Source organism: Emys orbicularis, chromosome 4, assembly GCF_028017835.1.
Source record: "Emys orbicularis isolate rEmyOrb1 chromosome 4, rEmyOrb1.hap1, whole genome shotgun sequence".
NCBI classification, from domain to species: Eukaryota; Metazoa; Chordata; order Testudines; family Emydidae; genus Emys; species Emys orbicularis.
Genome location: NC_088686.1, coordinates 142,127,455 through 142,143,001, shown reverse-complemented (window position 1 = coordinate 142,143,001; position 15,547 = coordinate 142,127,455). Strand labels below are relative to the sequence as shown.

At 44.2% G+C, this 15,547-nt stretch overlaps 1 protein-coding gene across 8 annotated transcripts in view; it reads right to left on the bottom strand.

Moving 5' to 3' along the window:
- The window catches only part of NFASC (neurofascin), a 102,311-nt gene that overhangs the window by 61,492 nt on the left and 25,272 nt on the right, over nt 1-15,547 (bottom strand). For 4 of the 8 annotated variants that reach the window (XM_065403579.1, XM_065403580.1, XM_065403583.1 and 1 more), the window contains 11 exons: nt 12,499-12,610; nt 11,622-11,806; nt 10,538-10,669; nt 8,636-8,779; nt 8,012-8,123; nt 7,740-7,906; nt 4,839-4,986; nt 3,844-3,968; nt 1,805-1,849; nt 761-862; nt 427-624 (listed from right to left, as the gene is read on the bottom strand). In XM_065403579.1, coding sequence (XP_065259651.1) covers nt 427-624; nt 761-862; nt 1,805-1,849; nt 3,844-3,968; nt 4,839-4,986; nt 7,740-7,906; nt 8,012-8,123; nt 8,636-8,779; nt 10,538-10,669; nt 11,622-11,806; nt 12,499-12,610 — 1,470 coding nt within the window. The remainder of the gene's footprint in view (nt 1-426; nt 625-760; nt 863-1,804; nt 1,850-3,843; nt 3,969-4,838; nt 4,987-7,739; nt 7,907-8,011; nt 8,124-8,635; nt 8,780-10,537; nt 10,670-11,621; nt 11,807-12,498; nt 12,611-15,547) is intronic. The other 4 variants (XM_065403581.1, XM_065403582.1, XM_065403585.1 and 1 more) reach the window with 1 other exon arrangement.

Below are 15,547 nucleotides of genomic sequence, written 5' to 3'. Positions count from 1 at the left end.
AACTTTCAAATATGCTTCTAAGCTTCCTCCAGGAGGAGGGGATGAAGGATTTTCCTCCTCTGCAGTTGCAGCATCATGGAAAGATTGATTTGTTTGAGGAATACCCCCCTTTAAGCGGCTTACACTGGAAAAATTACCCACCTTCGCTCTTTCATCTTGAATTTTGCCACTGTGCACAGGGCTTAACCAAATACATCAAGATTCATCCCAACCTGTTAGTACATGGACCAAGTTCTGCTCTCAGTCACATTACTCTGGCTTTACAGTACCAGGCCCTGTGAGTTCAACACCCATGGAAAATGGGCTTGTAATAGAAACTCTAGCCAACCCTCGCCTAGTGTCTGAGTTCTGACACGACAGATGAAAGCCAATCAGAGAGCAAAGCCCCAACGGTGAGTTACTTGGAACTTGACTCCAAGTACTTACTTGCCCCAATAGTATGGTATCGTTCAGAGGGAAGGCTGGGGAGGCTGCTCCCCACTTCATTCACAGCTATCACTCGGAACTGGTAGTTGACATAGGGCGAGAGGCGCAGAACAGCTGAGTTCACGCTCCCTGGGTAACGGGAATGGTTATGCCACAACCCAGGTTGGAACTTGTCCTCTTCAAACTGAACCACGTAATCTAGACAGGAGAGAGGTGGGAGGTCAGGTTAATGGCAGGGTTTCGCCCAACTCCCAGAGGAAGACAGACTTTTGTTAACGAAAACAATAGCTTGATGAATACAGCCTGGTTACAGAGGGGAGAGGTGAGCACCAACCTGTGATCGGGCTGTTATTGTCATCACCGGGTATCCATGTCAAGCGCACACTCCTTTCCGCCAGGTCTGTCAGCTCCAGGTCACGAGGCCGCTCAGGTCGTTCTATTGGCAAAGTAACAACCAAAGTTTGGCTCCTTGGGCAATCCCACAGAAAGTCAATGAGAACTGAACACCTAATGCCTTGGGTGCCTTTGAGAGTTCTGCCTAACTCTCATAGGCAGCAGTGAGAAAGTCATTGCCAGCTGATGGCTCTTTGGGAAGTGGCTGCATGTGACAGGAGTTGTTTCCATTCAGTTCTTAGCAGACAAGTGTGTTTTCTTAATCTGAACAAATGTAGCACTCTTGTGCCCTTCATCAGGACCCTTTGGGGGAGTGCAGGTGGCCTTTCCAGGTTATATTGGTGGGACTGGCAATGCCCAACCACTACATTCAAATGTAGAAAGAGGTGTGCGCATATAGAACAAAGGCATCAAACCTAAGGAAAAACATGCTGGGTTATATACAGTACGGCTGGTGGATTAACAAAAAGACAAGGAAAACAAACCATGTTTTTTCTTGTAGAGCAAGGTCATGTCATAAGACACTACACTCTTGGGTCACCTTCCCTTTAGAGAGAGCCATTAATTAAGAGAAGCCATGCAAGCAACTAACTGTTTTCATCCCCATTTTACTGAAAGGGAAACCGAGGCAGAGACTTGGCCAACATCCCAGAAGATCAGTGGCAGAACCAGGTTTCCTACCTCCCCTTCAGGGTCTTACTCACTCTGCCACTGCCACCTTGCCCGTAGTGAGTGATATTCTTGTGCTATACCATACTGCACCTTGACACCCAGACAACCATTACAAACATACCACAGCAGCTTTCTGCTCATGGTTAGTTGTGACAACTCTTAGAAATAACTTACCATAGCAGGCTTTGGAGCATCAGACTCTGGCTTTTCAACCCCTACATTTCCCATTGGAGTTATTGCAAAGGCCAAACAAAACAAAAAGCATATACAAATAAAAGGGTTTCAATAAACCAAACTGATTAGTAGTGATTACCTTTGGGTAAGGCTGTCATACGATTAGTTGGAGCAGACACGACAGCTGCAAGGTAAGAGAGTGGCTGTTAATGGAGTTAGTTTAGTGATTAAACTTGGCTTATCAAAGGGGCATGTAGTAAAAACAAGTTACAGAGGCCAATTCCACCAGGATTTCCCTTCCAGTGTGGGACCTAGTGAGCATCAGTATTTATAGCCTGCTCCCCTAGAGACCCCAAAGGGCTCCCATAATCTCTAATCCATTTTGTGCTGGCTGCGCATGGGAGAAACAAATGAGTTAATTAGCTTAAATACAATTGTGTTAAAAAATGGAAAAATCAAATTTAGCTGAGCTATTAGGGATGCAGGATTCTTATGGCATGCTGAGTGTAGTAGGGCATTGTGAGGCCTGAGCCAGCAATACATTCAACATTGATTTAAACAGGCTCTTCAAGAGGTTTCTGGTAGTTGAGAACTAAAGGTAGATGAGCCTCCACATGGAGTTTAAAGTTTGAGAGTAGGTCTAACGGCCACAAACCCAGTTCCAGTCTATAAAACCCATTTCCCCTGTAGTTTAAATCCATTCCTTCCCCTGCCAAAAAGGGAGAGATTCATTACCACTTCCACCTAGAGCAAAGCCTGTAGGGACAGGACATGTTTCCTCTCTCTCCCACTATAGCTTAGCATCTAAATAAGGGGCCTGATTTTCAAAGGTCATGAGCAGCCTGAATTCCTGTTGACTTCAATTGGAATGGCAGATGTCTAACTCCTCTGAATAGCAGACCTCTTATTTGGGTGCCTAACCTTAGGCACCCATGTTTGAACATTGTTGGCTCCATATAAGAATTGCTTTCTTTCCCTCTCAGCTCCTTTCAGCTCAGTCTTTCTGTAGAAAAAGAATTGGGTGGCCTTCTTTATGACAGCCAAAGTAACACCGAAGGCCCAAAATCAGGCCCTCTGACAGAGGCTCGATATACTGACTGCCCTTACAAAAGGCAGTAAAGGCCAGGGCCTGAACGACTAAGCTGTACAATTCCCTGCCAAATTCGGTCAAGGGTTATGACCAGGGGAGGGAGCAATGCGGAAGGCCTCAGCAACATAATAACCGCTTGTTTATGAAATATAATAACCGCTTTCATGAAGAAATTGCTTCTAGTAAAGGCTAACTTCTCCTGTAGTTCCAGCTAACTGCCAAACTAGCCACTCATATATCTTCTTTGGGCGTCCTGTGATAAACCCCTATGCCCTTAGCCGTAAAACCCCGGAAAATAATATGTACCTTGACAAGAAAAACATCCCCAATTGGTGCCAAGTACCACCCATAGCGGAAAACCACCAAGAAACCCCCCACCCAATATGCACCCAATTCTCGTAAAATGATTAGGAAGGTATTGGGAAAAGAGGACAGACCCCCAACTCTTATTACTCGCAAATGACATATTATTTGTACTATGCTTGCGGTTTGAAGGAATAAAAGCAGCCTGCGTGCTGTGCTAGGGGTGGTAGTTTTCGGCCTGCTACCCCAACGCGTTGGTTTGTATTGCAATAAACTGGCCTCAGGCTTGAGTCTGAACTAAAATCAATGCGTGGGTGACTTTTTCCACGACAATTTCAACTTGGCTTATTCTCCTTATGTATTCTGTCTTTTCCTCGCTACTCCTTTATTTTCAGTATCTGCTGAACTGGAAGGTTCAATTGCAACATTAGAGCAGGTTTGAAATGAGGCTGCATGTATTCACTGAGCCCCATTAAGACACTGGTGGAGAAACTAACCATTTTTATTACGCCACTTTGCTTAAGAAGCTCACAGCAAACCTACGTAAAACCACCAACAGCTATGACAACAAGGGCTTGACCTACAAACGTATTAGATTACGTTAAATGTTAAACATTTTTTAAATTTCGCGGTGTCTGATTATGCATTACCCAAGTTTGGCTGTGAGAACATGACACTAAAAATCAGTCTGTACTAACAAACCAATGCCTTTAGTTCTACTACTTTGTTTTTGACGAGGCTCCAATCTCTGGGTTAGTAGTAAATTCAGGTGGAAGAATGGTTACCTAGCACGGTGAGGAATGCTTTGGCAGAGTCTTTGTCCAGTTCAGTACTGGCTACACACGTATAATCTCCTTGATCTTTTTCAGCCACGCCATAGATTATCAAACCGTCATCTTCCTTCTTCATCCTGGAAAGGATACAATTGATAACAAAAACATATAGTGTTGAAGGATTTCGTCCTAACCTATGTGAATAGTTCCATTGGATTCCATAGGACTATTTGCATGAGTAAGTCTAGCTGGGTTTGACTCATGTTTTAAATTTTTCAGGGCAGGGATGTACTTTTCATTCTGTTTGTTGTTTTTTGTATATTTTGTCCAGGGCAGATGCATAATTGATCTAACCAGGTATTCATACTGAACTTATTCCCACGGCATCAGCATCTCTACAGTGGTGTGTAGCTACACATACTAAGTAGATGAAATAATCATAGCAGGCCAGGAGATAAAATCAGATTCTTCTCTGGGAACAAAGTTGCGACCAGGGAACAGTCTGAGTCCCATGATCAAAAGCTCATTTCCTTTTCTCCAGATGGGAGACAGAGATTGGGAAAGGGGAACTGCAATTGTACTGGCACAGTAGGTCAAAGCAGACAAGTATTAATTCTGAAATAATCTGTAGTTATTAAACCAAAATGCTTTATTGCGATTCTTTAAAAAAAAAAAAACCCACTGATTTCCATCTTTTTTATATTGAAACCTGAGATCAAAGAGTCTTGTGTAACTAGCTAGTCACTTTCCATTTGAAGTAACTAACACCACAAAAGTGTAGTACCACTCAGTGTTGAATCACAGGGACACTGGTTATTCTATGCATACTCTCCCTCTCCTGGTTGAATGGGGGAAATGCCGTCTGGGCTGTGAAACCAGACAAATTGTTTATATGCACTGGCTCTTGAAACGAGCATCCTATAAAGACAGAGTGAAGAGTAGTGCTATCTTGGGAGACAGAAGGCACATGTAACTACAGACATACAGTCATATGGCAGTGCACAGACCTGTTTCCAATGTACAGAGGCGTATCATCTTTCAGCCAGGTGACTGTGAGTTTCAGCGTAGAGTCATGTTTTATACGGCAGTCTAATCGAACCAGGGAGCCCCTCTTTACAGTCAGATCTTCTGGCCCTCTCACGATCCTAGTTGGGTCTGCAAAGAATCACATGATGTCACTTGTAGGCATATAACAGCAGGGTCTATAGCTCGGTACCCAAACCAAACATTGGAAAAGGGGAGACATAGTGTGACTTGTAAAAGTCAGGCATAGGTGGACATGTGTCAAATGCCACAAGCCATCCAGCTGGCCACACTCAGTTGTCTCCGATACATACAAGTACCTGCTTATAAGCTGGGTAATTTAGTATTACTCCACCTATCTTACACTCAGCAATGCATCCTACCTTTAATACACACGGACATTATCTAAAACAGTATTTTTGAGTCAAAGGGCATTTCACTAGGAAAGCGAAGCCCCAACAGAAACTGTTCGCTTTACTCAAACATTTTATTGCTGCTTGAACTGTGACCTTGCCACTACTGCTGCGCACCTTTTATGTGTTTCAGTGTGCCTGATATTTATCTTATGCTCTAGGCGGTTCATGTTTAAAAAAACAAAATAAAGTCCTCAGACCATCATTCAGATCTTCAAGTATCCAACCACATAATTCTGTGATATTAAACTACACCATACTCCAGCTCCTAAGATCTGCTGCTTTGCCAATAGACTATGGAAGTGTGTAACAAAAAAATTGGTAAAGGAAAAATAAATCCTTTATGCTGTGATTTTCAATGGAGCCGGAGGGAGTTAGGCACCAGCCACCACTGAATTCTTTTAGGCTTCTTTGAAAATCAGTCTTGCATTTAATGGAAACTAAATGTGTTGGGCTCCCAGTTATACTTGTATGACTTCACTGGACTCAATGGGGATTACATGGCTGTAAGGTAGAGCAGAGTTTGGTCTATGTAGTTTTACAGAAAAGTCATATTTTTAGGAAGAAATGCACATCTGTGAAGAAAAGATTGAGCGAGTTATTTTTAAGCCAGTGTTTAGAGCGCTTGAATGAAAAAGCCAAGATTACTTTATATCTCTATTGTAGTGTGTGTATATATGTAATATCTATATAGTAGCACTGCAGGGAGCAAGAAGTGTTTTACCGTCTCCGTTCCCACTCCCTTTGTCTTAAAAACACGCATTTTCCCCAACTGACCACAAAACTAAATACAGCCCAAATTGTCCAGTTGCGCAATATAGTGCCCTGGTGTGTAACAGCTCTGTTATCACAGACTGCTGTTTCCAGCACAGCCTGATCTGGAAAGGTTGTGTACACGGGCCTCCTTGAAAAGCAGGATGTGCAAATGCCAGTAACTATTCAGGTACAAATATTTTTATGTCTTAATGCAACAGGTTATGATCTTGAACCCCGTGGGAGACAACTGTCCTTTAGCCAAACAGTTTATATTTCAAACAGTATCTGACTGCCGACTGTGTGCTGCATTCCATATTCTTTATGAAAATATGCTCATGATAGGAATATGATATAACAGATGTACTTTATGCAAGATGGGTCTTGTAAGATATCATTGGAAAGGTTATAATTTACTAAATGTGATTATCCAATTTGTATGTCTGTATCGTTTCTGTATCTGAAGTTAGGAATATTGACTATGTATCTATATTTCAACTATACTACTTTGGGTGACACCCACAGCTAACACTTCAGGTACAACAATGGAAAAGCCAGACAGGGCTGATGGCCCATCGGCGAGGACAATGGACTGTGAAAAGGCTTGTCTTTCCTGCAGGACGCTCCATACTGCCAGTGACTCATGGACACTGTGATACTACAGAGTCAGGTGACCTGGTCACCTGATACTAAACTTCATCTTGGACTGCTGAATTTTTCCACTGGGAGGTGGGGGAATCAAACAAAGGATTCCCGCCTTATGGAAATCCTATATAAGGTGTGGGAGGAAAACAATCAAGGTTTTCAGTTCTTTTCTGCTCCACCTCCCCGTGCAAAGAGATACTTGAAAACACCTGGAAACAAAAGGACTGGAACTGGGGAGTCGGGAGAGAAGAACTGCTTGACCCAGGCTGGAAAGGTATCTGGTCTGTGATCTAGGGTGAGGAATTACATCTTGTAACCTGTTTCTTAAGTATATTGAGCTTAGCTTGTGTACTTTGTTTTATTTGGTCAGTAATCTGCTTTGTTCAGTCATCTCTTTTATTCACTTTAAATTAATCTTTTTGTAGTTAATAAACTTCTTTCTTGTTTATAATATAACCATGTTTATGTAATTTCTAAAGGGGGGGCTGGGGGCAAGAAGTTGTGCATATCCTCTTCCACATTGAGGGAGGCGGCGAATTTCATAAAACCTTTGGGTTTGTACCTCTTAAAGGGAGTGGGCACCAGAGTGCTGGGGCAAGCCCTTAAGGCTGAATCTTTCCAGAGTGGATCCGTCTCTCTCTGTGCATCTGGGTGTGGCCTGCCTATGTGCAGAGGCTTGTGAGTCTAGCCACCAAGGGCAGGTAAAGTGGACCCAGGCTGGCAGAATAGGCTGACTCAGTGGCATCCCGGCAGATCAGGTAACACCCCAAAGGGCCCAAACCCATTACACCGACCACTGAGTCAAGGCACTGAGATCTACACTCCATTATCTGCACAGTAATAATTTCACCCACTTTTATGCACCCAAGCCACTCATTGGCCACGTGTTTTCAAAAGGGGCCTGTACTCAGCTGATAAGTTTGTGCTGATGCACAGTGACTTGTGCTGCCCAGCACTGGATTTAGCCAGCTAACTACCCGACTTGTGGGTGTAAACTATTGCACATGTAAAATTATGGGTGCTTGTGAGGAGAAGGCCCTGTATGTGCAACGCTTTGACAGCACTGTGTCTTACCTTTGATCTCCAAACGAACCTGGTTCTCTGCTTTACCCAGAATGTTGGTGGCGACGCAGGTGTAGATTCCCTGGTCCTCCTTCCGAGCCATGTTTATTTCCAAGCTCCCATTTTCATGCCTCTGGTAGTTCTCTCCATCCAGGGCGCTTCCCTGACCATTCTTAAACCTCACAACAATACAAGAAACTATTGTAAGAGGAAGCAGCAGCAGCAGGAAGTGGCTCATTTCAAAGTCCATTGCAATCAGCAGTTCTGAGTGTTAGAATCCTTACCAGCGCAAAGTGGGGATCGGGGAGCCAAAGAATGGGCAGTCAAGGCGGGTCCTGTTGTACTGAATCACTTTGATCAGCTGGTTCCGTGGGGAAAGAATCCGGGGAGGCACATCTTAAACAACAAAGAACATAGTGTTTTTTAAAATCCTGTGTGCTGGAACCACACCATCTCCCCACCTCTCCTCTCTAGTCATGGGACTCCCTCTTTTTCTTGTACCTCAAGTTCAAGTTCCTTCTTCAAGGCTTTGCAAAGCTCCCGTATTTCCTCCTATCCCCTCCCTTCACTTTTACCCTCCCACTGTTCTCTCTGTCTCTTACTACCTTCTATTTCTGGCCTTCCTATCAACACCAGCCCTGATGCTTGGCCTTCTTGCCAACACCAGCATCCTTAACAATCTTAAGCCACTACAGTTGCTATCTATCATGACTTAAATTAGCCAGAGATTTGGGGAATGTTGTTCTATGGGAGATGGTGATTTCACCCATGAATTCAGAGATTACTGTTTTCTTATGGACACCTCTAGGCTGGGCAGTTAAGGAACTCCTATGTTCACTGTAAAGACCTTCCCAATCCACCTCCATAACACAGATATCAGCAGACCATCTGTAGCATTAGATAGTTACCCAGAACGCTGACGAAGGCATTAGCCAGAAGGTAGCCATGTTCGTTGGAAGCGTTACATTGGTACACGGCACTGCTGCCAATCTGGGTATCCCGAAATACAATGGTGTCTCCGGCCACTTCCCGACTTGGGTTGGGAGGAGCAGCTTCAGAACAAACAGAAGGAAGAAGAGAGAGCTCTTCGGTTTGCTATTAAACTTTACTTGGGTGAAAGGCTCCAAATCCCATTAACCCCCCTCCCCGAGACATCCAAAACCCTCACCCCGCTTACAATGGGTCATCCCACTGAACATATCCAAGAGAGCAAGCTGAGGATGGAGTAAAGCTTTTCAAAGTGCCAGCATGGGAGTCTGTGAAGTCCTCTGCTTATCTACAGACCAAGATCAGTAGGGGCTATGCCAGGTGTCTGGCCTGGCATGCTGCCAATAGTGCTCGTGTTCAGACACTGGCCCCTATGGCACAGACTCTCTAACCGGAGCACAAAGCAGGGTGGTAATGCCTGGAAAATGTTGAGTTCATCACTGAGGAGGATTTATAGAGTCAATTTCAGTCTCAACCTGCTCCTCTCTGCCATCCACTCTGTAGTGAGTGATTAGTGATGGTGGGAGAATGAAAATTATTATTTATGGTAATCATATGGGCCATGGATTAGGGTCTTTTATGTGACCTAGACCTTATTTACCTGACAGATGAGAAGGTTACTCACCTTGTGCAGTAACTGAGGTTCTTCGAGATGCTTGTCCCTCTGGGTGCTCCACTATCCTCCCTCCTCCCCTCTACTTCAGAGTTTCACACCGATTCTCTGGGGTAGAGAAGGAACTGGGGGACGGTTGGCTGTGCACCACTATGTAACTGCTCGGAGCGGCGTGAGATGGCTACGGCGCACATGCGGCCCAACCGGGCACTGCTCCTACAAATTTCCAATTACAAGCGCAGGACCCCAAGACACCTAAAGTGGAGCACCCACAGGGACACTCCTCGAAGAATTAACAGTTAGATGACCTTTCTCTCTACTTTATCTGAAGTGACCAAAAGAGTTTAGCAGGATTAGTTCCAGAGCCATTTTCGGTTTCTTTTTAGAAGGGTCTTGTTGAAATGCGATTGCTCCAAAATTCATAACCATGCATCTAAAGCCAATGAGCATTACAGAAGGATTCTGATGCAGAAGCAAATGTTACATTAAGCTAGGCATTGATAAGATTCTTCAATGATTCCATGACAAATTACTTTTAGTGAGGGAAATTTAAAAAAAAAATCCATTGTTTTTAGGAACTAATCCTAAAATAGCAAGAGCTAGACATTACATAACACACATAGATATCCAGTCATTTAGTTGCCTGAACTCTCACACCTATACACACATTTAATTTTAAATGAAGACTTCTCTGTTCAACACAAATATTGGATTTATCCTTGTTAGTCTTGGTTTGTCCAGTCCAATGTGAATTTCATTCTAATCCTCATTTTAGTATTTCATCTCCTCATGAATGGAGGGGAGTGTACCTCGATGGGACTGAAGGGTAACGGGAGAGCTACCAGCTTGATGGACACCTGCCTGCACTCTTCTTGGCTCTCACCATTGCTACTGGTCATTTTTAAATACACCAAAAACTTTTATTTTTTGTTTTAAAGTGACCTTTGGTGTCCCAGTTATAACACTGCCATAACTAGATCTTCCACTCATGGAAAGGCTGATGGAAGACACCATGAGGAAGGCATTTGTGCTTGGGACATCTCAAATAACTACGATCTTGAAAACACCCTTAGCATGGCTCATGCTTATTATTTTTCCACCCTGAAAAGAGAAGCAATTTATATGAAATTCCTCATGTTTTGGTGCGTGATTCTATGATGAACATAATTCAATCCCTGCTAGGGAGTCCCAAAGCCATGAGCTTGCTTACATTCTATGGGCTCTCCGTTCACCAGCCACTGGATTGTAGGCTTCGGGTTCCCGTTGGCTCGACACACGAGTCTACCATCCTCAGCGGGGGCCAAAATAAGGTTTTGTGGTTCGTCCAACCAGTAAGGGGCCGCTTTAATGACAGGAATATGTATACAGACAAGTTATACATGCATTGCGGTTACCTCCACTGAATTCCTCTCCACTAATTAGTTGTTGAAGCTGACCCCATTGAAAAAGTTCCCCACCAGATGCCACTTGTGGGAAATGGACCCTTCACCAATGCGGAAGTGATGTCGCTGTAAGTCAAGTCCTATATTTTAGCCGCTAGAAAACAGATAGGCATTGGCTATGCTGAGTATTGAAGACTAAAATCTCTACAGTCGATCTTTGCCTAACATTCCTAGCCAATCCTAACCCTGGAGTGGCAGCCTCCCCACCATAGGCCTAGAGGCCTACGTTTGTCTGCTGTCTGCCAGAACAAGGATGTCAGACTGCCCTGAGCCCCTAGACTGTTTGGGAGCTCTGCCCTGCCTGAGCCCTAGACTGTTGGGGGGCTCCGCCCTGCCGAATGGCCTGAGCCTATAAACTCTTGGTTACTCTGCCCTGCCTGCGGTCAGAACGCTGGATTACCTGCCACTTGGCCCTGCCTAGTGTGCCAGGGCCTCAGAGACTGCCAATCTCCCAACAATCTTGGCCTAGGGAGAGACCTGAGCGCGAGGGGGCATGGCCTCCCTCTGAGATTGATGGGGAGGGATGGCCATGCACTCCTACATGAGCTAAAAAAGCAGCGATAGAATTTTTTCTACTACGTGGTGTAAATTAATGTAGCTCTATTTAAAAAAAAAAAAAAAATCCACTGAGCGATGCTGATTTACACCAACTGAGGACCTGGATCAGGAGATCAGGCTGGTCGAGATGCAGATGTGTGTGGGTTTAGGCAAACATCCAGCTTAGTTCTGCAAAGCACAGATCATCCCATTAGCATAGGTCTGAGCAAACAAGAGCAGCCCCCTCTCACCCTCCGCATGGCTCTGGAATTCGAATGGCTCAAGTAATTCAAATGGTAGGATAAAATGACGTACCCTTCACTCTCACTGAGATAGTGTGGCGGATGCTGCCCATTTTGTTGGACGCTAAGCAGAAGTATTCCCCAGAGTCTTCCTCAGAGACGTTGGTGATGCGAAGGGCCTTGTTAAAATTTTCCAACTTGGTTTTGTCTGTTGGGAGCTCTCCTCCTTTCTTGTGCCACATGATGTCTGGTGCTGGTCTAAGGAGGGGAGGACAGATTAGGGGTCATATCTGAAAGGAAGGCTCGTTGAGCCATGTACTGTACAGGAAACAAACAGATTACTCCAAATTCAGAACCACTTAAACCAGTCCCCTTAGATTTCATCCTCCCAATGGTTTCCACAGATGACTCACTCTCCTTCCTTCCTGACTTACACCAGGATCTTGATCAAGGATCCTGACCTTCACTAACACCACTAGGAGTGAATTTCAGACTCATGGATGCTACTCAATCTTTTCTGCATAGTTTTAGCTGGTGCACACTCCTGTAGCCAGAGCTGGCCAGTTGGGTGCTCACAAGGACTGCAGTGGGGCCCGTTTCCCTATATTTGGTAGGACACTATATCATGTGCCACTACATCCCCAACGTGGACAAACAAAAGGAAACTGATCCAACCCAGAGAAAATAGTAACACAGCGTCACCAGCTTCTACTTTTGTGATGCATCTTTCCACCCCTTGCCCATAGTACATTTGCAGTTACCTGTCCTTCCACTGGGGAGCAAGGCACTGTGGACTTGATCCAACTTCCACCGAAGTTAATAACAAAATTCCCAGTGATTTCAAGGGTGGAGCATCAGGGACTGTACAATTTGCTTACTACTCAGAGCAGAGCAGATAAGGAGATGCCAGAAACCATTCCCCCTCCCTCCCCGCGGCAAGTGGTACGTACACTCCTGAAGCAATGCACTCGAGTAAGAGGTCCACCCCTCTCAGCACTATCTGGTTGCTTGAGGTCCCGTAGGGATACATGAAGCTGGGGGTCGTTTCCATAACCCCTCGGGCTGAAATCAGCAGAAAAGAAAAAACAGACCACTTTTAAAATCTCCTCCTCCATGTTGTTTCTACCAGCAACACACAGAGCTGCCTGAGTTGAGAGCAGCGATATAGCAACAGGGGTAGGATGTATCTGTAGCATCACGAATGCACATGGTACTTTACTAAGAGAGGAAGGCATGTTCTCTGCCTGGAAGAGCCAATCTAAGACCGGAAAGACATGACAAGGTGGACAGCTCTTTGGAGAGGTGAGGAGGTTTTTAAAGGAGGGATCTGAAAAAGAGAAGATGTTTGATAGGCAGGAAATGGGAGAAGGTGCAAAGCTGAGAGTGGGAGGAAGACAGAGAAGGACAGTAAGGAGAAAGGAATTGCTGGGGGGGGGAAGAGAGAGAAGAGCAGGCAATTATGGGAGGAGTGTATAATACAAGGCCCTGAAGATGAGCACAAGGAGCTTGAATTTGATGCAGTGCCAAACGCTAATTCTACGGCATGACAGTGCCCTTCGCACCGGCCTATAAATTAACTTGCCCCAGCCACGTAATTACTTTTGAGGGGTGGGTGAACGACCTTCAGTTATCATGGCAAAGGGCAAACAGGCAGATTGCATGTCCAGTTAGTTGGTTTTCACGACCATCTTGCAGGACTGTAGTAGGTCATCAGACCATCATCCCAATAAAGCTGGTTCTACTCGGACTCATGTGGCTGCACCAATGTCCCACATCAAGCTGAACGACCCCTTTCTGGGCTCCCACAATAGAACCATAAAACTTCCCTTCTGAAGTATCAGTGTTATGGGACCAGTTACCGCACAAGGGTTTGCCAACACTGAGCTCAGAAGGATTTATGTTCAATTAATAAAGTGCTCCATCTCAAAGCATCTAGAGGGAAATCCGGTGATGAATTTTAAGCAATGTTAGTTATGAAATACAATCCACGCCAAACCAAATTAAGGCCAGATTTGGCATTCAGGCCTTGATCCGGCAAAGCACTTAAGAAAATGTGTAACTTTAGCACCATTGCACACTCACATGTTTAAGTGCACTGCAGGATGAGCACCTCAGTTATCCCAGTGCAAGACCTTACTGTGGTATATTGGCCGTATAAGTGTAAATCAGGGCAGAATTTGGCCCTTAATTTCTCTCTTTGATATGGTTAACAAAGGAAAAAGTTGTTAAAGGAAATTATGTGGACAGAGTATACGATATCTCATCTGTACTTGGGCATCTGACATGGTTCCATATACCATTTCAATAAGGAAACCAGAGACATGAGACTTACACGGAATCACTATATGAAAAGGTACAAAACTGGCTAAAACAAAAGTGCAGCTCAGAAACAAGATTAACAATTTAGGGTTAGTTTAGGAAGAGATATTGAGTTGTATTCTACTAGTGTGTGTTCTGGGTCTGCTCATTGGGAATTTTGCCTGCATAAGGATTGTAGGATTTGACCCAGTCCTCAATAGGTTTTTGATGCAGTAGATGAGTACAGTACTCAATTTTGTAGATTAATTGGAGCTCACAAACAATTTGGTGGATGGAATTAAAAGAGCAGAATCTTGGAAGGAAACGGCTGAAATCAAATGAGATATTAAAATAACGAAAGACAAAGTGCTTCATGTAGGACATAATAATCCAACACACAAATGGAGGCATTTACTGTACTGGCCAGGCAGTAGTACCACACAAGAGGATGTGGGTATTAGCATGAAAATAAGTTGGAGTGACAGTGTTGTCTAGGCCTGTAATAAGGGTAAGGTGATTATTCTGCTCTATTTGGTAACTTTTAGGCCTAAAATGGGTATTGTGCTTTAAAAAACAAAATGAAACTGGAGAGCTCAGAGGACAGTGACAAAAACTACAAACAATCAGAAAAGGCAACCTAAGAGGAAAATTTAAGAGAACTAGGGAAAGGTTAGAGAGAAGGCAACTGAGAAGAGACATGACCACTGTCTACAGATACTTAAAGGTCTCTCTGTTAAGACAACTGTAGTTTTTAACTTACAACCAAAAGGACATAAGATGCAATGGGCTTAGAACAGCAGTAGTGAAAATGGAGTTATACTTTAGGAAGTGGAACAAAATGGCCAAGGGTAGGTGATGGATTGTCAACAATGGGAGACATTCAAGGCTAGAGGAGATATTGATTTAGAAGGGGATAATGGGCCCAACTGTGCTATGATGGATGAGTAGGGGTGGAAGTAGCTGGCCCCCTCTGACCCAAAAGACCCTTTAGCTCAATAACTAGTACCCATCAGAAATACAGCTCAAGTCAGTTATGCCCAGTGTGTGCCCATGAGAGCAAGAGGGGGGAATTCTGTGGTACCCGTAGGGTCACACATATCTGAGGAGCATCCTATCTAACAGGCTAGTAACCTTTTGTTTTTGTTTGTTTCTTAAGGGGAGGAGCTGGGATGAGAAGGGAAAACAATTTGTGGAGTTCACTCCATTAAGACATCAGGAAAGGTTTGTGATCAGGCCCCTCAAAAGAAAAGCTACTTGCAGCCCAAACCACAGATTCACAATTGGCTCTGAGTCTACCACACCACAGCTGTGCACACACATCACATGACTTTTAAAATACAAAATGATTAATGGTCAACAAGTGCTGGTGAGAATGTTAGTCAATTATTCGGTTAATGGATTACCACCATGTACAAGTCTTGACCTTACCTTGACGATATGGTACATTTACCAATGCAGTAGACAGATATTTAACGTCTTTCCTACCACTTGATGAGCTCCCTTTCCTAGGGAAGGCAGCCCTACAATACCAACCCAACACTAGTGTATGAAGGCTAGATTGCAAACATAGTGGCTGGTGTTATGAAGGCAATACTTGTGTACAGCTACCACACCATGGTAACAGCATTTCTGCAGGTATTTCCTATTTTATGCACAGAGATGCAGGAAATACATCCTCTTCGATTCTACTCCGTAGGCAAA